This window comes from Zonotrichia albicollis, chromosome Z, assembly GCF_047830755.1.
Source record: "Zonotrichia albicollis isolate bZonAlb1 chromosome Z, bZonAlb1.hap1, whole genome shotgun sequence".
NCBI lineage: Eukaryota > Metazoa > Chordata > Aves > Passeriformes > Passerellidae > Zonotrichia > Zonotrichia albicollis.
The window spans coordinates 45,751,771-45,769,269 of NC_133860.1; the positions used below are offsets into that span (position 1 = coordinate 45,751,771).

Consider the following 17,499-nt stretch of genomic DNA (forward strand, 5'->3'; position numbering starts at 1 on the left):
AGTTGCCTTGTTCTTAAGATCCCTCTGTGTCTGATAAAGTCTGTCTAAGTTTGCCCTCACCCTGAAGTGTCTCACATCTAATATCAACTCCCAGACCAAATCCTTTGAAGGAAAAGGATGATAACTAGTAGTCTATTTGAGACATCTTTCAGGAAAAGGGAGAGTTGCAAGATGAAAGAGGAAATTTCTGTCTATATATTAGACTTAGCAGCTAACCTTCCCCAGAAATTTATAAAAGAAATTTATATGCTCTGTGCACAACTCACTTTATAAAACTTCTCCATGTTGTTTTTGTCATCATTACTGGCCACCCCACACTAAGGGGACAGGCAGGCTCTTTTAGGAATCCTTGACAGAATGAATGCTGGTGGCATTAAACTGTAGTTACTATTAAAGTCTTGTTTTCTTAATGGATTATGATTAGTGTAGCACAGAACTTACAATCAGAATAGCACAGGATTTCTGTGAGCAGAATCAGTGTAGAACAGTTTTATAGTAGCACAATTTAACTTGTTTTCTAATCACCTGGAGCCACTGCATATTTGGTCAAATCTTAATACTTAATTTGCTGTATCAATATAACAGCCATAATCTAGGTTTGAAAAACATATGAAAGAATGCAGGTTGGTCACTCAGTCCTCAGAGGAAGCAGACAATGACGGAGGCATCCCTGACCACCAGGTCTCAGTCCTGCAGCAGTTTTGGTCCAAGTTACTCACTAGGACTTACACCTGCTTGGTTTTACGGACAGTGTACCTGCTGCTGTTACATTTGCCTGTTCGGTGACTGCATCATCAACATTGCTCATCTGGCTGGGTGCCTGGAACATTTAAGACAAATAAGGAGAGGGGTAGTCAGCCTAGTGCCAGGAATCTGGAGGCTAGTAGGGAGCGGAAGAGTAAGTCTGTTCGGTTTGTCTGCTTGGTGCACAGGACCTTGAAAACCTGGCAACAAGGGGTAAAAGGAAATGTGTAACTCATTTGACCACTAAGAATGTCTGTTTGCCTAGCATAATGGCATTAGTTAGGCTGACCACACCGCCAGGGGCCTCTCCTGGCATGACTGTCAGCAATTCTCTCCAGGCTGTTTGTTCCAGCAAAAAATTCTTGCCATTGTCAGGAGCTCCAGCTCATGCCCCACAAGACTGCAGCACATCCATGGGGTATCCAAGATCCTAGGGAGCAGCATTCATAGGATATTATTTGTGAACCTCTTGTTTGATCTATAGCTTCTGAGGAACAGAGCCCTGACGGCTCACATGAATTGGGAAATAAAGTCTTTGTCTATGTTTGCTACCTTCAGCTTCAATTGGTTAATTTTTCTCATATTTTTACTGAGCCTTTGTCTATTCTTCAGTTTTCTCATTTTCCTAAATAAGTTATTCTGGATTTTTTTCTTTAAAAACTTTTCCAGTATAAAACTAAACGTGAAAAAGTTAAAACTAAAACTGCTGTGGATAAAAAGAGCTCCATATTTCCAGAGGAACTCACTACAATGGCTAACCCAGCAAGGGCTTCAGAGGTACGATCTTTTATCCTTTCATTCCTTCATAATATATGAAGTAGGAAGAAAGAACATAGACTAAATTTGGTTTATTTCATGTGGTTAGTGATGAAGAAATGATTGGAAATAGCACATAGATGGATTTTAGCAAGAGCACAGAAGTTAATTAGTAAATGCCTAGAGGTCCTTCCAGTAGGATTAAGAACATCAGAGGATCCCATGGGTAATGGACCAGTCCAAAGAAAACAGATGAAGACTGATTACTTTTATCTGCTTATGATTTGTAAATTTTCTGAGAAATTCAACACTCACTGCAGAAAGACTAGATATACATCACCTTGAGATATTTGAGTAGCAATAACTGTAATTGTAAGCACTAAAAAAAAAAAAGTGTTGAAAATAATAATAAATATTTTTAATGGAAAACAAAACAATATAAAGCATTTGTTAATTAATAGTTTTTACTCTGAAAAAGAATGTACAGAAAAAAAAGTGAAGAGATTTAAGAAGCCTTTCATTAGAAGTGTAGAAAGCTTTTGGGTGTTAATGGTGTATAAAGTCTAGACTTACTCTGGAGGAGAGGGAGAAAGGAATTCAATAGAATGTGAATGCAGAACTATAAACAATACCAAATCAATATACATTTTATTACACTCCTTCCAAATTTCATCTCAAAGTAATAATAGTATGGGAAGATGGGCTATATGAAGAGACATTAATTAAATCCTGAACCAGAATGTAGTGAAGAATTGCACCCTTTTGTTGATATGTTCAGGCTGCACAGAAGAATGTATGAATACCTCTTTAGTAGGATTTTTATGTAATGTGCACACAATTCTCCTATAAATTATGCAATTACACTGATGTCCCAGTTGTTAGGCAGTGGTGAATTTATCTTAGATCCAGACACAAACCCTTGAGTTGCTCAGAAACTAACGCAAGAATTCTACATCTGTGTTTTGCTTTCCAGTGGGGAGTAAATCTTGAGTGTAGAGGAGTAGATTTTGAAAGCATGACTGTGGATACTTAGACCTTGCCATACTCATGTCAGAAGTCTATAGAAAGGACAACACAAATTAAGGGGTGCTTTACTCCCTGCTGAAGTTTGGTCAGATCCATACATGGCTTTAAAATACAAAATATTCAAGTTCAGTTTAGTGTATTCCTGAACTTGCGCACTTGGCTATTTCAGAAAGCCAGTAGAGTGGCTGGGAAAGAGCTTCATGTCTTTCAAAAAAATCTAAATGTGTTTTTGTTTTAGAACTCTTTGAAGTAAATTCACTATTTTCAGATAGTATTTTTTTCTCTTGATTCCAATTTATAGAACAAAACCCAAGAATATAAAATTGTGGGGATGTATTCCAACGGCGTCAATGTGCTGGGGTTGATTGTCTTTTGCCTTGTTTTTGGAGTGGTTATTGGGAAAATGGGAGAGAAAGGACAAGTGCTGATGGATTTCTTCAATGCGCTGAACGAAGCTACAATGAGAATAGTTCAGATAATTATGTGGTAAGTTCAAGGATATACTAGTATTTTCCAATAACTTCTTTAAGTGGAGTTTGTCACTGAAGAGGTAAGAGCAGATTCAACCTCATGTCTGCTTTTGCATAGTGCTTTACAGAAAGCAGCTTTCAAAGAAAGATTGGTAAAAATTTTCCTTTCTACAGAATTTGATCCTTTTGAGGGAACTGGAAACAGGGCTTCTTAATATATACTAAAGGAGCAGTCCTATTTGTTCCCAAGAAACTTGAGTTTTTTAGACATTCTTGCTAGATGTTTATAAAAAACTAGTGCACTAGTCATTTGAGGCCTCTTTTGAGGATAAGCGTTACCACTCGTATACCCTTCTGAGTCTTGAACAATATTCTCTGAAAGACATTGTGTTCACAGGATGTCTGCATTGGATATAACTTCCTTTAGAAATCTGAATTAATATGCAAGCCACAGCACAGAGAAAAATTCAAAATGGTATGCAAAATACAACTTAGTACCATTTACCTCCTGCTAATAGGTTTTGAGACGGCATTCTCATAATGTTCTCAGACAAGAAAAACAAATTTAATATATAGAAACTTGTGTGATAGTGTTTGGTTGGACTTCACAGCTATTAATAGAATTTTGTATGTGCAAATCACAATTACAGGATCAGGACTATAAATACACACAACTCATTCCAGAGTTTGATCCTACATGCGGAGGGCCTTGTGCCACTTATTACAATACTCTGCTCATGTGCACATTTCATACCAGTACCATGTCAGATCTGACTTTTCCATGGGTTTTTCTTACATCCCAGCATACCGAGATGTATGCAAAACAGCAAACCTGTCCAGGGTCTGCACAATTCTTGCTTTCTTAAAGAAAGGTAAATTAATTTCTGCAACTAGTCCTATGCTAAGCAGCTAGTTTAGTCCCAGGCTAAGTTAAAGCCCTGTGAGACAGGTTGCCTCACTCTGAAGAAAATTACCAACAATGAGACTCCCAACTTAGCACATGCCATACAGGTATTTATTTATAAATTGATTATCCATTTTCTTGCACGTGCCAGAAGCTGTGGCTACAGACTCCCTGAGTTTCTACAGATGTGGGAGCTGTTGTTTGAAACAAGACAGAGTTTTCTGCTGAAAGTATGAGGAATTAGTACTGTTTTCATCAAGTTCAGTGCTTAGATGTACTAGGTATACCTGCTTTTTACAGGGGTAAGATACAATTTTGTTTATGAGATAGCACACATACATTTTATAAATTTATAATTTCTATTTTAAAATGGATGTATTTGATATATTCACAAATTTATATATTAAATTATACTGCTCAAGGCTCTGGAGTAATAACTTGTCTCTGTGACAGGCTGCTCTCTGGAACCAAAATAAAAATATGCAGTGGAGCTGGTGCTAACATAATTCCTGATATTTCCCTTGAATTTTCTATAGGCAATAGCCTATACAGCTGTTCAGATCCATGAGGCATGGCCTCATGCAGGTTTATTCTGTGACAAAGGTGACACAGATATAACCCCCAGTGCTGCTGGGCAGCTCCTGTAACTACAGGAGACCTTTCCCACCTGTGTGTGATTGCGGACTAGACAGACACTGGTCTCAACCCTGGAAACTTCCACCCCCAGGGAGCCTGTGGTTGTGCACAAACATTTGCTGTAACAGGCTATATGCCCATACCCCTTCCTGACTTCTGTGTATTCTGTGACACCAAGTTATACAATACTAGCTAGACTATGTGTAGAGTTACATTTACTTTTATTTTCCAGGTTTTTTTCATCACCTCTGTTGTAGCCTTGCTGCAAATGAATAAAGTCCAATGTATAACATAATTTAAGAAAAAAAATCTGTTGTTGTGAAATAGGATATCAAAACATATTTGTTATCTGTTTAAAAAAATTACTCTGGGAGAGAAGTTATTTCCTGCTGAGCATACAGTATTTCTGAGAATGCATTTTTGATAGCTTTATTTTTCCTTTCTAGGTATATGCCAATTGGTATCGTGTTTTTAATTGCTGGGAAGATAATACAAGTTGAGAACTGGGATATCTTTCGTAAATTGGGTCTTTATATGGCTACAGTAATAAGTGGGTATGTCATTTCTTAAACATGTATGCAGTTTTGGAGCTCAGTTGACTACCACTCAATTATCCACCACATCCAATCTTCTAGGTCAGAGACAAAAATTCTCATCAGTGAAAATTATGTGAGGATATGTGAGGATGGTTTGAATGCATTTTGCTGGATGCGTGTTCTGTTTTAAAAAGTCACTGCCTTGCCTTCTAAAAAAAAACCAAAACCCAAAAGTAAATTTCTTTATTCTGTTCATTGTTTCATCTTCACAGCTTGTGCTGAAGAAAATATTGCTGTATTAAAGCTGAGGTTATGAGTTATTTCTTATTGGGGCTTGCCAGCCTATCAAACTTATACAAATACGTGGATTATGTTGGGAACCTCTGTGGAATTTTTTGGGAATTTTTGGGCTCAAGGTGTTGCAGCACAGACCAAACTCCCTGCTGAATACGATGCATAGTAAGAGCAGTGCACCATAAAGAATGCTAAAGAGACTGATCCCTTGCCTCTGCAGTACTGAGCAGACAGCTGACATCAAGAGAAGCCCGGGGAATTGCACTGTTTGCTAATTCCTCCTCCAAGGTTAGGATAGATGGTGAGGCTGCAAAAAGAGAAGTTGTAATCTCAATAACATAGCCAAGCATCAGAACTTTTTTTCTATTCTTTTTTCTTAGCAGTTGTCTATGTAGAACAGTCTGGGTGCAGGAGGTTACACCTGCACAATGTGGAGCCTTTCAGCAGTGGAATTTTAGAATAACTTAACTGCTCCAATGATAGGTTATAATACCAGGTTATTATCTATCTCTGAAAACTATCCTACAAAGGACTCTTGTCAGATAAATGTGCTTAAATTTCTGTTTCCAATTCAGTGAAGCATAGCCTTCTAGGCAGTCTTGGTCCATTACCTTAGCATCCACTCCTATAATTCCTTCAGTATACTAAGACTTATATATGTTTTGTCTAGAGGCTCAGTCCAAAATTGTTCAAGAGTTTCTTTCCCCACATGTTATGTATTTGTATGCTATTCTTCAAATGTCTTTCACACACTTTCTGACAGCCAAAGAGAATGGTAATATATTAGTCTGAAATGCAAACTACTTTATAAATAGTCAAGAAGGATCTCTGGGGTTTTTGCATTAATCTGTGCTAGATAAGCATATTTATTTTAAGGTTGTTGTTTTGTTTTATTCATAAGCCAGTATGTTTGGACTAGCTGTTTGAAAATCAGAGATAAAATTTCTTTCTAAATAAGAATTACTGCTCCAGAAATAGCACTGATTCATTACTTCTTCAAAATGTTACAGAGATGAGTACAAGTTATGTTCATCTAATGCATTATACAGTTTTTGTGAGTATTTCTTTGCACTTGGAAAATAGGTCAGATTTTTACAGGTTTCAAAAGCTGATATTTACCAAGAGATGGTAAATAAAGAATCTAATATTTTCTATAGAAATTATAAATGACGCCCCAACCACAAGGTAGATAGAAGTCATTGACAGAATGGCAGTATATTACTTCTGCTGGTTTTCTATGTCATTAACTCCAGTTAATTCAGAGAAGGAATATGTTGAATGGATTACTACTGCCCCTTTTGACTTCAGTTTTACATCAGATAGTAAGTTTTAGTTTTAGATGTGATAGCAAGTTTTATGACTATTTACCTATCAATTACTGGTTACAGGTTACGATTTTACTGTGACAAGGCAAGTCTTCCTTAAGGTGTGTGTGAAGGCACAGTGCCTTCTCCAAAACACTTTTATTGCAAAGTAACCTGCCACTGCATAGCCTCCTGTTTAGCTGGTAACCATTTGTTTGACAGGCACAACAATTTAAAGTAGATCCCCAGGTGCCATCAGAAACATTAGTGAGCACTAATTTGCATCCTTGGAGAGAAAAATTCTCTGTTCCTCCAAATATGACCATGTTCCCTGATGGGTGCTCTGGTAGAAGACCTCTGCAGCATTTCTGCCTCCTGCAGAGCAGCCTTCCATGAGTGCTACTCAAGGCATTGTTTTGCATATTCTCTGCAAAATTGACCATCAGGGAGAGCATGTAATAATCAGATCACAAGAGCAGATATGAACACATACACACAAAGCTATAGGCTACAAGGAAAAGGGGCTTATTCTACATTTTTCAGCCTGAAAGAATACCCCTTATTCTTACCTCTCAGGAAAAAGGAGAAATGTTGCTCTTTGTTTGGGTCTTAAAAACTGCAGTTCCCACCATCAGTTTGGTTTTCATTCTTATGTATTTGACCCTGTCTGCAGTGTATTCTGTTCACTGGTGTCTTCTGTAACTGCTTTTCATCCTCTCTTTAAGCTTGAACCTGAAAATAACAGGTTATCTTAAATGTTTCTTGTATTCCTTTTAAAGATATTTGTCCTATCCTCTGCTTTCTTTCCTTTAACCTCCCTAACCAGCTCACCTTCTTCCTACCTTAATTATTCATGACCTTTCATAGCCTCAGCCCTACCAGGACTCATCCACCATTGCCTGCAGCTCATCTCAGTCTCTCTGTCTCATTCAGGTCACCATGAGAGAACAGACTTCCCCCAGTGTCTTTGGTGCAATTTGCCACTAAGTATCTCAAGTCTCTCGTGATTGATGGTTACAGAGTCAGGATGAGGCCATATTAGAAGTTACAGCTGAGGAAAGTCAAAGTGGAGACATAATTTAAGTGCCAGAGGGAACTCAAGCTGAAGGGGGGGCAGGGGGGAAAGGAAAATAAAAAGAAAAAGAGAAAGGAAAAGAAAAAAGCTGCAGCAATTCCTTGTCTCTCCTTGCTTGTGCCTTTTTCTCTTCCAAATGGAGCAAGGAAGCTACATCCCTGAAAGAGATATTGCTACATGGAATGGTAGCTTGGGATTCTGAGGGACATGATTCTTCCTAACTTAAAAATGAATGCTATTAGAATTTCTGTTTTCAATTGCTGATTATGATTTTGGTATAAAAATTCTGGTGCTTTCTGATAATTGCATCTTATGAACAAAAATAAATATTACTTAAAATTTGTTTCAGGAAAACCAGTAGTAGCAAAGCAGATAAACAAAAATATTTTGAATAATGCTACTACTAAAAAGATGCAAATCTAAATTTTTCAAATAACTAAGTCAGTATGCTTTTAGACTTAGACATACTTGAAATGCTTACTCTCATTAACATTTTATTAAGACAGCAAATGGCACCCATACCACTTTATTTTTTTCCTATATTCAGTTTGTTCTTAGGCATGTCACAAACCTAGCAATTTATACAATAATGCCTTGTGTTGGTGCATGTGTAATTTGCTAGATTTCTTTCTAGAGTTATTTACAAAATTTTATCAAGACATGTTGCATGTTATTATTTACATTCCACTAAATATGTCATATGATTCTACAATTCTGTGATATGCTCCCATACAGAATGAAAACTTCAATGCCTATTCCTTTTAAAAAGATAATTTTTCAAGGAAACAAATATGTAGGTTTTGTGGGTGATTTTTTATGCCATTGTGGATTTCTGTACTGTGACTACTGGTCTCTTAATTGTCTGGTTTTGGCAGAACAAATGGTACCATTATTTATCGCTATCTTTATCAACTGCTCTGAAACCATAAAGCATTATTACAACACAGGAATGTGCACAGGAACATTTTGTGAGAACAGAGTAAAAATTCCAAGGTCATAGGTGACAGCAGTTTTTGGGTTTATGTTTCCAGGCTATGTGATAATTTCTTTTCATGAAAAGCGAATGTGCTATAATTGCAACCTCTGAACACAGGGAATATTCACAGACTCTTCAAATACATTTCATTTCAAACGCACTTACAGCAGTCAGTTTACCTTTTATCTTAATGTCCACAAGCTCTGCATTCCTGTGCATTCAGGATTACTGCACAGTGTTCAAAATCAATGCATAGGTTGAAGGATGATTTCATCTCTGAGACCTATACAAATGCCCAGGCAAATACATCTGAGCTGCTAAACTCAAGAGAGTGAGTTGATCTTCTATGAGTCAACCCATTTAATTTTAAAAATTAATACTTTCAAATCATAGTATTTCAGCATCTTACAACATTAAAAATGCTTAGACTACATACACCTCATTTAAACAGTCTCAAATACCTCACCACATTTTAATTGTAGACCTGAGCTTAGACAGTTTTGCCCACAGCAGATGTCGATTTTTCTAAAGGTCCATATTTAAAGATTCTGCAGAAAATGTGCATTTCAGCTGACCCTGACTGGAAAATATATTTACCTTTATTTCTAAAACATGTTCTGTAATAAGGGCAGACAAACTGAGAATAATAATTTGACTTGGCTTTCTGATTTGTCTCTGGTTTGCATTGTAAGGATTTGGGAGAAAAGAGAAATGTTTAAGTGTTATTTCAAATCACCCTCTGCACATCACTTTAAATATTATGTATTAGTTTAGTCTTCTAATTTTTATCAGTTTAAAAATTTTTCAAGTCAATTCTTGCTCAGCTTAGGAGAGACAATTCATATATGGTGTCTCCTTTCCAAAAGGAAGTGTAGAACAGCATTAGTCTGCTTTTTATTAATGTGGCATTCTCTCTAAATTTTGCACCTAGGTGAAACACCTTTAAGTGTTTCATGATTATATTTGAGGACAGAGCTGGGTACCTATTATCAACATCTTAGTAAAGAAAGACAATGAGATGGATCTATTTGTTTAACTAGTTGATTTTATTTTGCAGACTTGTAATCCATTCCAGTATAGTTCTGCCGCTTATCTACTTTGTAATAGTAAGGAAAAATCCTTTTTGGTTTGCCATGGGGATGGCTCAGGCACTTCTTACAGCCCTTATGACCTCTTCCAGGTAAACAAAAACAGTATCTTTTCTGTAGTGTTCCTAACATTATCGCATGGTCTGTGCTCTGCTTTTATTGCTCCTTTTTTAGAAGCCCTGGTATCAGCTGGACAGTTCTCAGTCCGCTGGAGGCTGAAATACTGTTTTCAATGTTATTTCTGTCATAACCAAAGGACACTACAGAGTGCGTTAGCCTTACACCAAATGAGAGTCTGCCTTTCCCTGGAGGAGGCAGTTCTTTGCCATTCACTTCATTAGCCGCACACTTGACAGCATTTAAGTGGTTGAACATTTTTTGTGACTACGTATACCATGGCAATTTACCATGTAATTTTGAGAACTAACACTTAGCTATTTCTTCCAATATTTAGAAGGTATAAGAGAAGTTGCTTTGCTTTTTCATGGTGCAGCCTCCCTTCCTGCCTTAGATCTCCTTTTGAGTCATAGAGCAGATCATTCTCTGAGCAAAAGGAAACATAATAGAAATGGTGTGTTGTTGCTTTCACTAATTTTATGTGTTTCATTATGTGCCAGCTCAGCAACTTTGCCTGTCACCTTCCGCTGTGCAGAAGAAAACAACTTGATTGACAAAAGAATCACAAGGTTCGTTCTTCCAGTTGGAGCTACCATCAACATGGATGGCACTGCTCTTTATGAAGCAGTAGCAGCCATATTTATTGCACAGCTGAATGACTTAAAACTGGATGTTGGCCAAATAATTACCATTAGGTAAGACTAAAGCCATCACATACATTTTGTGGGAAGTGAGCTTTTTTGTGAATAGTACATTCGGATACCCCATGGGAAAGTTTAACCTATCATTCACAGCATAAGAAATAACAAATATTCTCATTTCTTGATCCAAGGCCTAGCCAGTGCAACCTGATGGGGAGGTAGGATGGATCAGGATATACAACACTGTTATGAAAATTGCCATTATTCTTCCGTGCAAACACTTGCAAACCTAACTCAGCCTCTACCTTTGATCCATCCAGTTTGCTTGCTAGGCATGTGTTGCCCGTTATTCTGTAGTGTAACCATAAGAGTACATCAGAACATAGCTTGTCCTATAAGCTTGATACCAGACTTTGAGTAAATACTATTCAGGAGGAAATCTGAAGCATTTAGGCTTCTTTCTTGCAGTAAAATTAAACTATTTGTGTCAGAAAACAGAGTAACATGTCTTCTGAATGCCTTTTCTGGGTTTTATTTGGGATTTAGCGTCACAGCTACAGCAGCCAGCATTGGGGCTGCAGGCGTGCCCCAAGCCGGACTTGTTACCATGGTGATTGTGCTGAGTGCCATTGGCCTGCCTGCCGAGGATGTTACTCTGATCATTGCCGTTGACTGGCTTCTGTAAGTTTAAGGCACCTCATATTTAATGTTTTTGTCATTTTTTCTTTTTCCCTATCTTTTTTTTTTTTTATGTTTGCATAAGTTGCCTAGAAATGTGTGAGTCTGAGAAAGAAAGCAATAACATTATTTAGTTGCAGAAAATGGACAGAGATTATTCTTATGGCCAGGCTTGTTCAGAGTTAAATGCAGTAATGGCTTTGATTGTGAGATAAGTCCTGCATGGGATGGCAGTGAATAACCTCCCATTCAGAGATGCTGTCTGCCTTAAAGTAGTGGTCACATCACTAATAAATCATGAGCATCATCCTCAAGACAGGCAAATTTGATAGTACCAAGAAATGTCTCTAGAGTATCAGAGACGCCACCACATTATGCTAAACACATACATCATTCATAAAACTGAAATGTAGCCACAAGCTGCAAAGCACATGATATCCATAAACTGGCAGCGGAGCACAACATGAACAAAGCAAAACTGACCCTGGATTCCCTGTGCACACATATAGCAGGGTGTACACAGATCTGTGCTGCCAGCACTACTTTGCTAGGACTGTTCTTCACTGAGAGCACTCAGGGCCCAGCCCTCAATCAACAAGCACACATCTAAATTTGGAAAGTGATTCTTATGCCTAATCCAAACCATATCAGAACACTTCAAAACCTCTCAGTCACATTCATCTGCTCTTTCTGGAGAGAAGCCTTTGCATCAGAAATCTTTTCTGTTCAAGTTACCCCAGTGTGTATCTCTGCCAATTTTGCAAAAGCCCAAAGAATCACAGAGTGTATTCTGGAGGTCAGAAGGCTATCAATACTCAGTTTTGTTCCATGATATAGAGGATTCATAAGTTAACAAGTATAACTTCAGGTTTTTTGCCTCCTAAACTGTGTGAGCTTTGGTGATCAGGCCAAGGTCTTTTTCACCTGCAGTTTGCATGAATGACATTTCACTGGTATCAATCCAGTGATCTTAATACTTTCATAGTATTTGCATGTCTTCTTCAGGTTTATTTACATTCAAGATAAATGCCTTGCTGTTCCTCCTCTGGCCTTTCCAGTCATTTTATTGAAGGATTTCTGGTTGCAACCTATGTATTTCACAGATATATTTAATTTATTTACTATATAATTCAATTTTGCAAATAGAGAGAAATGCCAGTCTCCAGAAAATCAGGGCTATTGTATGGATCCAAGAATCAATTCAATTTATGTATAAGCATAATTTCTCCAAAGGAACCAATTCTATCCACAAGTAGTTTTCCCAGTCAGCTGTCTGCAACAGGGTCTAATAGTTTTGCTTGCTGTGCTCCACAATAATTTTGTTTTCTTTAGCTCTCTTCTATTCCTAGCAGGCATTTAATGTTTTTAAGGATAGTGCAGATCAGTACAAACCACTGGCTCAGAGCAGGTATCTGAAGAGTCTAAGAACACCCAAATGTATAATGGTTCCTGTATCCAAAGTATTTGTCCAGCCTCCTGCAAATTGCAGAACAGAGAGCTCCTGAGTTAAAAGTGATTTTTGTCTTCTTCTACGAATGCCTCATTGCTTTGGGACCCATGTTTCCACAAGTCCTAGGGAGATGAATTCCACATCCTAATGATGCAGAGATATAATTGAATTTTGTTTGTTTTCATCTACACCCTAATAATTTCATTTGATGCCCTTTACTTACCTTATGGGAGTGAGAGAGAAAGAGAACAATACCCTATTTCTCAGAGCAATCATGACTTTATGGATCTGATTTTTACTCCACTTTAGAAATCTGTAGCTTTTGTGGGTTTTAGACACAATATTAGTACATGGAAGGTTCTTGTTCCACCATGAAACATACAAATAATTCAAGATGTTTCTGGTTCTAATTAAGGCAGTTTTCAGACTAAGATATGTTTTGCTGTGTAAATTAAATCAAATAGAATAGTGCTATTATAACCGAGGAGTTTCCAGTGGTGTTGATTTCCTCACTTGTCACACTGATTCTACTAGAATCTTTACTGCTCTCTCTTCCTTTCCCTACCATGTATTTTTGTTGCACATAGAAAACTTTTTTAGCACTAGAATTCAGCAGTTTTGTAGAAGTATTTTGAAATATTGTAAATATATCCACCTCAAGCTCTCTGCACAGAAAGAGAAACTTGTTCTGCCACAGAACCTTTGCAGTGCTCTGTAGCTGAAAAGAAAAACAGGGAAGCATGGCCTTCCACGCTCCATACCATACTTCCACATCGATTTTCAAATTTTATTATGTTGCAAGGGTTTGTTGTTCCTCTGCCAAGTAGCAGCAGGTTTTTAAGGCCTGCGTGTCACATTTCTGTCTGTAGAAAAATCAATAGTGCAGGAGTATCATATTCCTTTAAGTGACTTTTTTAGTCTAGGTTTGTCCTTCAGCCCTTAAATAAGGAGAAGCCAGCAGAGGACAGGCCTTTCCCTTTGTCAGCTTTGGGCCAGAATACTGGACATACTGGGCTAGGTGCTCTTCTGGCTGAGGACATGACTGTTAGAATGACAAAAAGCACAGTGCAGACTCTGCTGCTGCACCCCACAATCTATCATTACAAGAGGGAACCAGCTTTGTAGCATACTTCAAGGGCCTGAGAGGTGATCCTTCCAACATTTTGTAAGGCTATACCACACCACTTGGCTCTAACAGACAAGTGACATGACTTGCGGTTTTGCATGTCCTGTACAAAATAATTTCTCATGAAACTTACCCCAGGCTTCTTCAAATACCTGTGGGTAAAATTCTGATTCTTGTTTTAAAAGACTGTTTTCTTTTAATTGAATAATTACCCAAATCTGCGCTGGGAAGAAAACAGTGCTGTATGAGCTAGAGTACCTTACTTTTACTAAAAAGATTTTCTTAACAACTGGATGGTGTGTCTGACAACTTTTTTGTTCCGTAGGGATCGATTCAGAACAACGGTGAATGTCTTGGGAGATGCCTTTGGTACAGGAGTAGTGGAGAAGCTCTCAAAAAAGGAGCTGGAGCAGATGGATGTCACCTCTGAAGTCAACATAGTCAATCCTTTTGCCTTGGAAACAGAAATACTTGATAATGATGAAACACAGGCTGAGAAATCTTACGTCAATGGAGGCTTTGCTGTAGATAAATCTGATACCATATCCTTTACACAGACATCCCAGTTCTAAAGCCAATAGCTTTCAGATAAAACAGGAGCACTAAGCATGGCCATATGCAATATCTCAAAAAGCTAAAAGGAAATTGAGAATTAATTACATCTCACATCTGATTTACCACACAGACCCTGATTCTCCTTACTGGTTCTTCCCCTGCTCATCATCTCCCTCAACAGTTTGAACTCACCATTTTTAGTCCTTACTGATAGGCTGAAGAAAAAGACAGTTGTAAAATACTTTTTTTTTTTTTTTTTTTAAGAATATATACTACTCCTGAGGCTGTGAAATGCCTCTCTGGAATCAGCATGCTCATAAATGGGTCATTAGCTGGGACAGCCAAATGTGTTTTACTCAGGAGTAGCACAGCATTTTACACATTACCACATCACAAAGTACCTGTATGAAATCCCTTTTTACATCCTTGCCTTCTAAACAGGTTGCACTGTAACTTGATCATTTGCCAAAATGCCAATTTCTGCAGCTGAGGGGATACTACTTGCATGATTCAGGAAAAAAACAGACCAGAAGGGCCTTGAAATAAGTACATTTTACTGTGAATAGGGTTTAGTTTTTATTCAATTGTGAAATAATTAGTCACTGAAAGAGGTCCAGTATTTATGTAGCTAAGTTTCCTCATACCTTTCATGTGAATGCCAGATGCTGGTATTGGCTTTCAGATGTGAAATAAATTGCTCTGAGCTTGCTCTTCTGGCACTTGAAGAGCTTTTGTAAAATTATACTTTACCTATTTAGGTCAACTTTGATGGCTTCCTCATACATTTCCATCAGAAACAGAATCTCATTTTCTATTGTCCATTTATGATTTTAACAAAATATTAGTCAGCCCAAAAGTAAGAAGAGATCATGAGAACAAAAGTGCAGAGTGCAAATTCTAAATGTTTCTTCCTTGCAATAAAAGCAGATAGATAGATATATATACATATATCAAGAACATAGGAATGAGACTTTTCTCATAGAAAGAAGCCACTTTCACTAAACTCTTTACACAGACTGGTTGGGGTTTTTTGGCTCTTTGGTTTAGTTTGTCAGTTGAACATGCAAGTTTATAGCTGCAATACCACTATAGTGCCAACCTGTCAGCTAAACTGTATCTTATGAACCATTTCTGGACCTAGAAAATCATCTCCTCAGGTGGCTTCTTGTAAGATAAGAAGCACCGAGAGCTTCCTCATTAAAAAATCTCCATTTTCTATAACATTTTATACAAGATTTCCATGGTGCAAAAATCACTCTCTCTAGGGAGGAGTTGATGTAACAATTTTTTTTCTGCCTTGCACATTGAAGAAGTTTAGCCATTTTATATATAACTTAAACTGAAATTCATATATAGTTATTTCTTTGTGAATAAGCTTGTGGTAAGCATAAATAAGCATTTATTTGCTAACAAAAAGCCCTTCAAATACCTGCAGTGTTATATACTCGATTCAATCCTACACTTTTGTATTTAGACAGACCAGAAGTGTGCCAAAGAGAACTGATTAAGAAGGAAACATTTACTGTAGATTTTGATAAATTGCACCTTAAATTAATGAGACATAATACTGCATTTAAATTTAACATCAAAAACTATATGAAAATGTTAATCTAAGTATTGGTAAATTTATACAATAAAAAGAAAATGTACAGATTGAGAAAATCAATCTTTTATGTTTGCAGAAATACTATGAGACAGTCTTTATCTGTGTAGCTTTGCTTATGGGAGGAAAAAGCCTACCAGTTTCCATGACGAGCCTATAATCTCTGCCTTGTCTTTAACCAGCTTTTTAAGTCACCCTTTTATGATCACTTTATTATTTAGTCACCCTGTTAACGATGTACTGTTAAAAGTGTTCCTAATGTGTTATAAATAAATAATTTCTCTCTTTACTCTTGTTTTAGCCTACTATCTTCTCCTTAAGAGTTCCTTTAGCTATAACAAGAAAACCAAACCCCATCAAATTCAGGGTTTATGTTATTGTCTCTAGTGATTTAGCTGTAATTTTGGCAAGAATTGCTCTCTTCCGCCAGTAAAATAGAAGCTTAAGAGCAGAGTGCTGAGATTGCAAGAAACCCCTCTAACTACAGATGACCTGGATTCGATGCTATTATTAAACACAGGCTAAGCAGGTGTTTGTTTACCTATAACTTACTCATCTGGATCAGATTCAACTGAGCAGGTGTTGATGGTATTGTTTTGCCATCTACTCATCTACTACATCTGTAACCAAGAGACCACAGCATATGCTGAAGATCCTCTTAAGTCCAAAGATGCTTTTCTTGACACAGTATTGCAAGTGTGTACCTTCTATACATGTGGAAACACCCTGCTTGAGCAACTTCTCCTCTTTTCCACAGTCTCCTGGTCTGGAAGATTTGAAGAGTGGTGAAGAATCACTGTTAGAAAGGCATCTGCAGATTTTGGCCCTTGTTGTTATGTTCTTGTAGGGGTTTTGGGGCTGCAGAAGCTTAGCACAAGATTGGACTCTGCATTTTGAATAGTGTTTGTGACTTTAATTTGACCTGGAGGACCAGGTTACCCACACACCATCCCTGCCAAAATACTCAGGGACTTATAGTTGACTCAACTCTGAACGAGGAAAGCACTTGCACATAAACATACACAGGTCTGTCAACACACACAGGTCAGCTATATCAGATCCACAAGATCTAAAATTGCATAAAAACCACTGTGACATATGCAATTCACTTGTTCTTTAATATTCTCTGATATGACCAGAAACTGACCAGTGTTGCATGCGCAGGCAGGAGGCAGCCACTGGACCCCCATGCTGGGACACCACAGGATCTGTGGCCTCACCCTGCCATCACCACACAAACACCTTCTGCATCACTTGCCCCTCCTCACAGGGTCAAGGTCTTTAAGGTGCCTGGTGACCCATGAGAACCCATAGCCTGGTGGCCTGCCCCAGACCCATGGGGACCCTTAGCCCCATCTCAGGGTACTGCTCCTAGCTGCAGACCTCCAGTGGAGATGGGGACTTCCTGGAGACAAGGACCTCTGGGCACTGGTATAGGAGGGTTCCTGTGAGGTCAGGGACCTTCAGACTCTCAGGGAACATGCCATTCGAGGGTCATGGGCGGGTGACATTCCCACACT

General features: G+C 37.9%; 1 protein-coding gene across 2 annotated transcripts in view; it reads left to right on the forward strand.

Moving 5' to 3' along the window:
* Positions 1 to 16,268, forward strand: part of SLC1A1 (solute carrier family 1 member 1) — a 107,244-nt gene extending 90,976 nt beyond the window's left edge. For both annotated transcript variants that reach the window (XM_074532851.1, XM_005488269.4), the window contains 7 exons: positions 1,414 to 1,521; positions 2,828 to 3,012; positions 4,983 to 5,090; positions 9,779 to 9,901; positions 10,427 to 10,621; positions 11,114 to 11,248; positions 14,147 to 16,268. In XM_074532851.1, coding sequence (XP_074388952.1) covers positions 1,414 to 1,521; positions 2,828 to 3,012; positions 4,983 to 5,090; positions 9,779 to 9,901; positions 10,427 to 10,621; positions 11,114 to 11,248; positions 14,147 to 14,393 — 1,101 coding nt within the window. In that variant the 3' untranslated portion in view covers positions 14,394 to 16,268. The remainder of the gene's footprint in view (positions 1 to 1,413; positions 1,522 to 2,827; positions 3,013 to 4,982; positions 5,091 to 9,778; positions 9,902 to 10,426; positions 10,622 to 11,113; positions 11,249 to 14,146) is intronic.
* Positions 16,269 to 17,499: the final 1,231 nt, after the last annotated feature.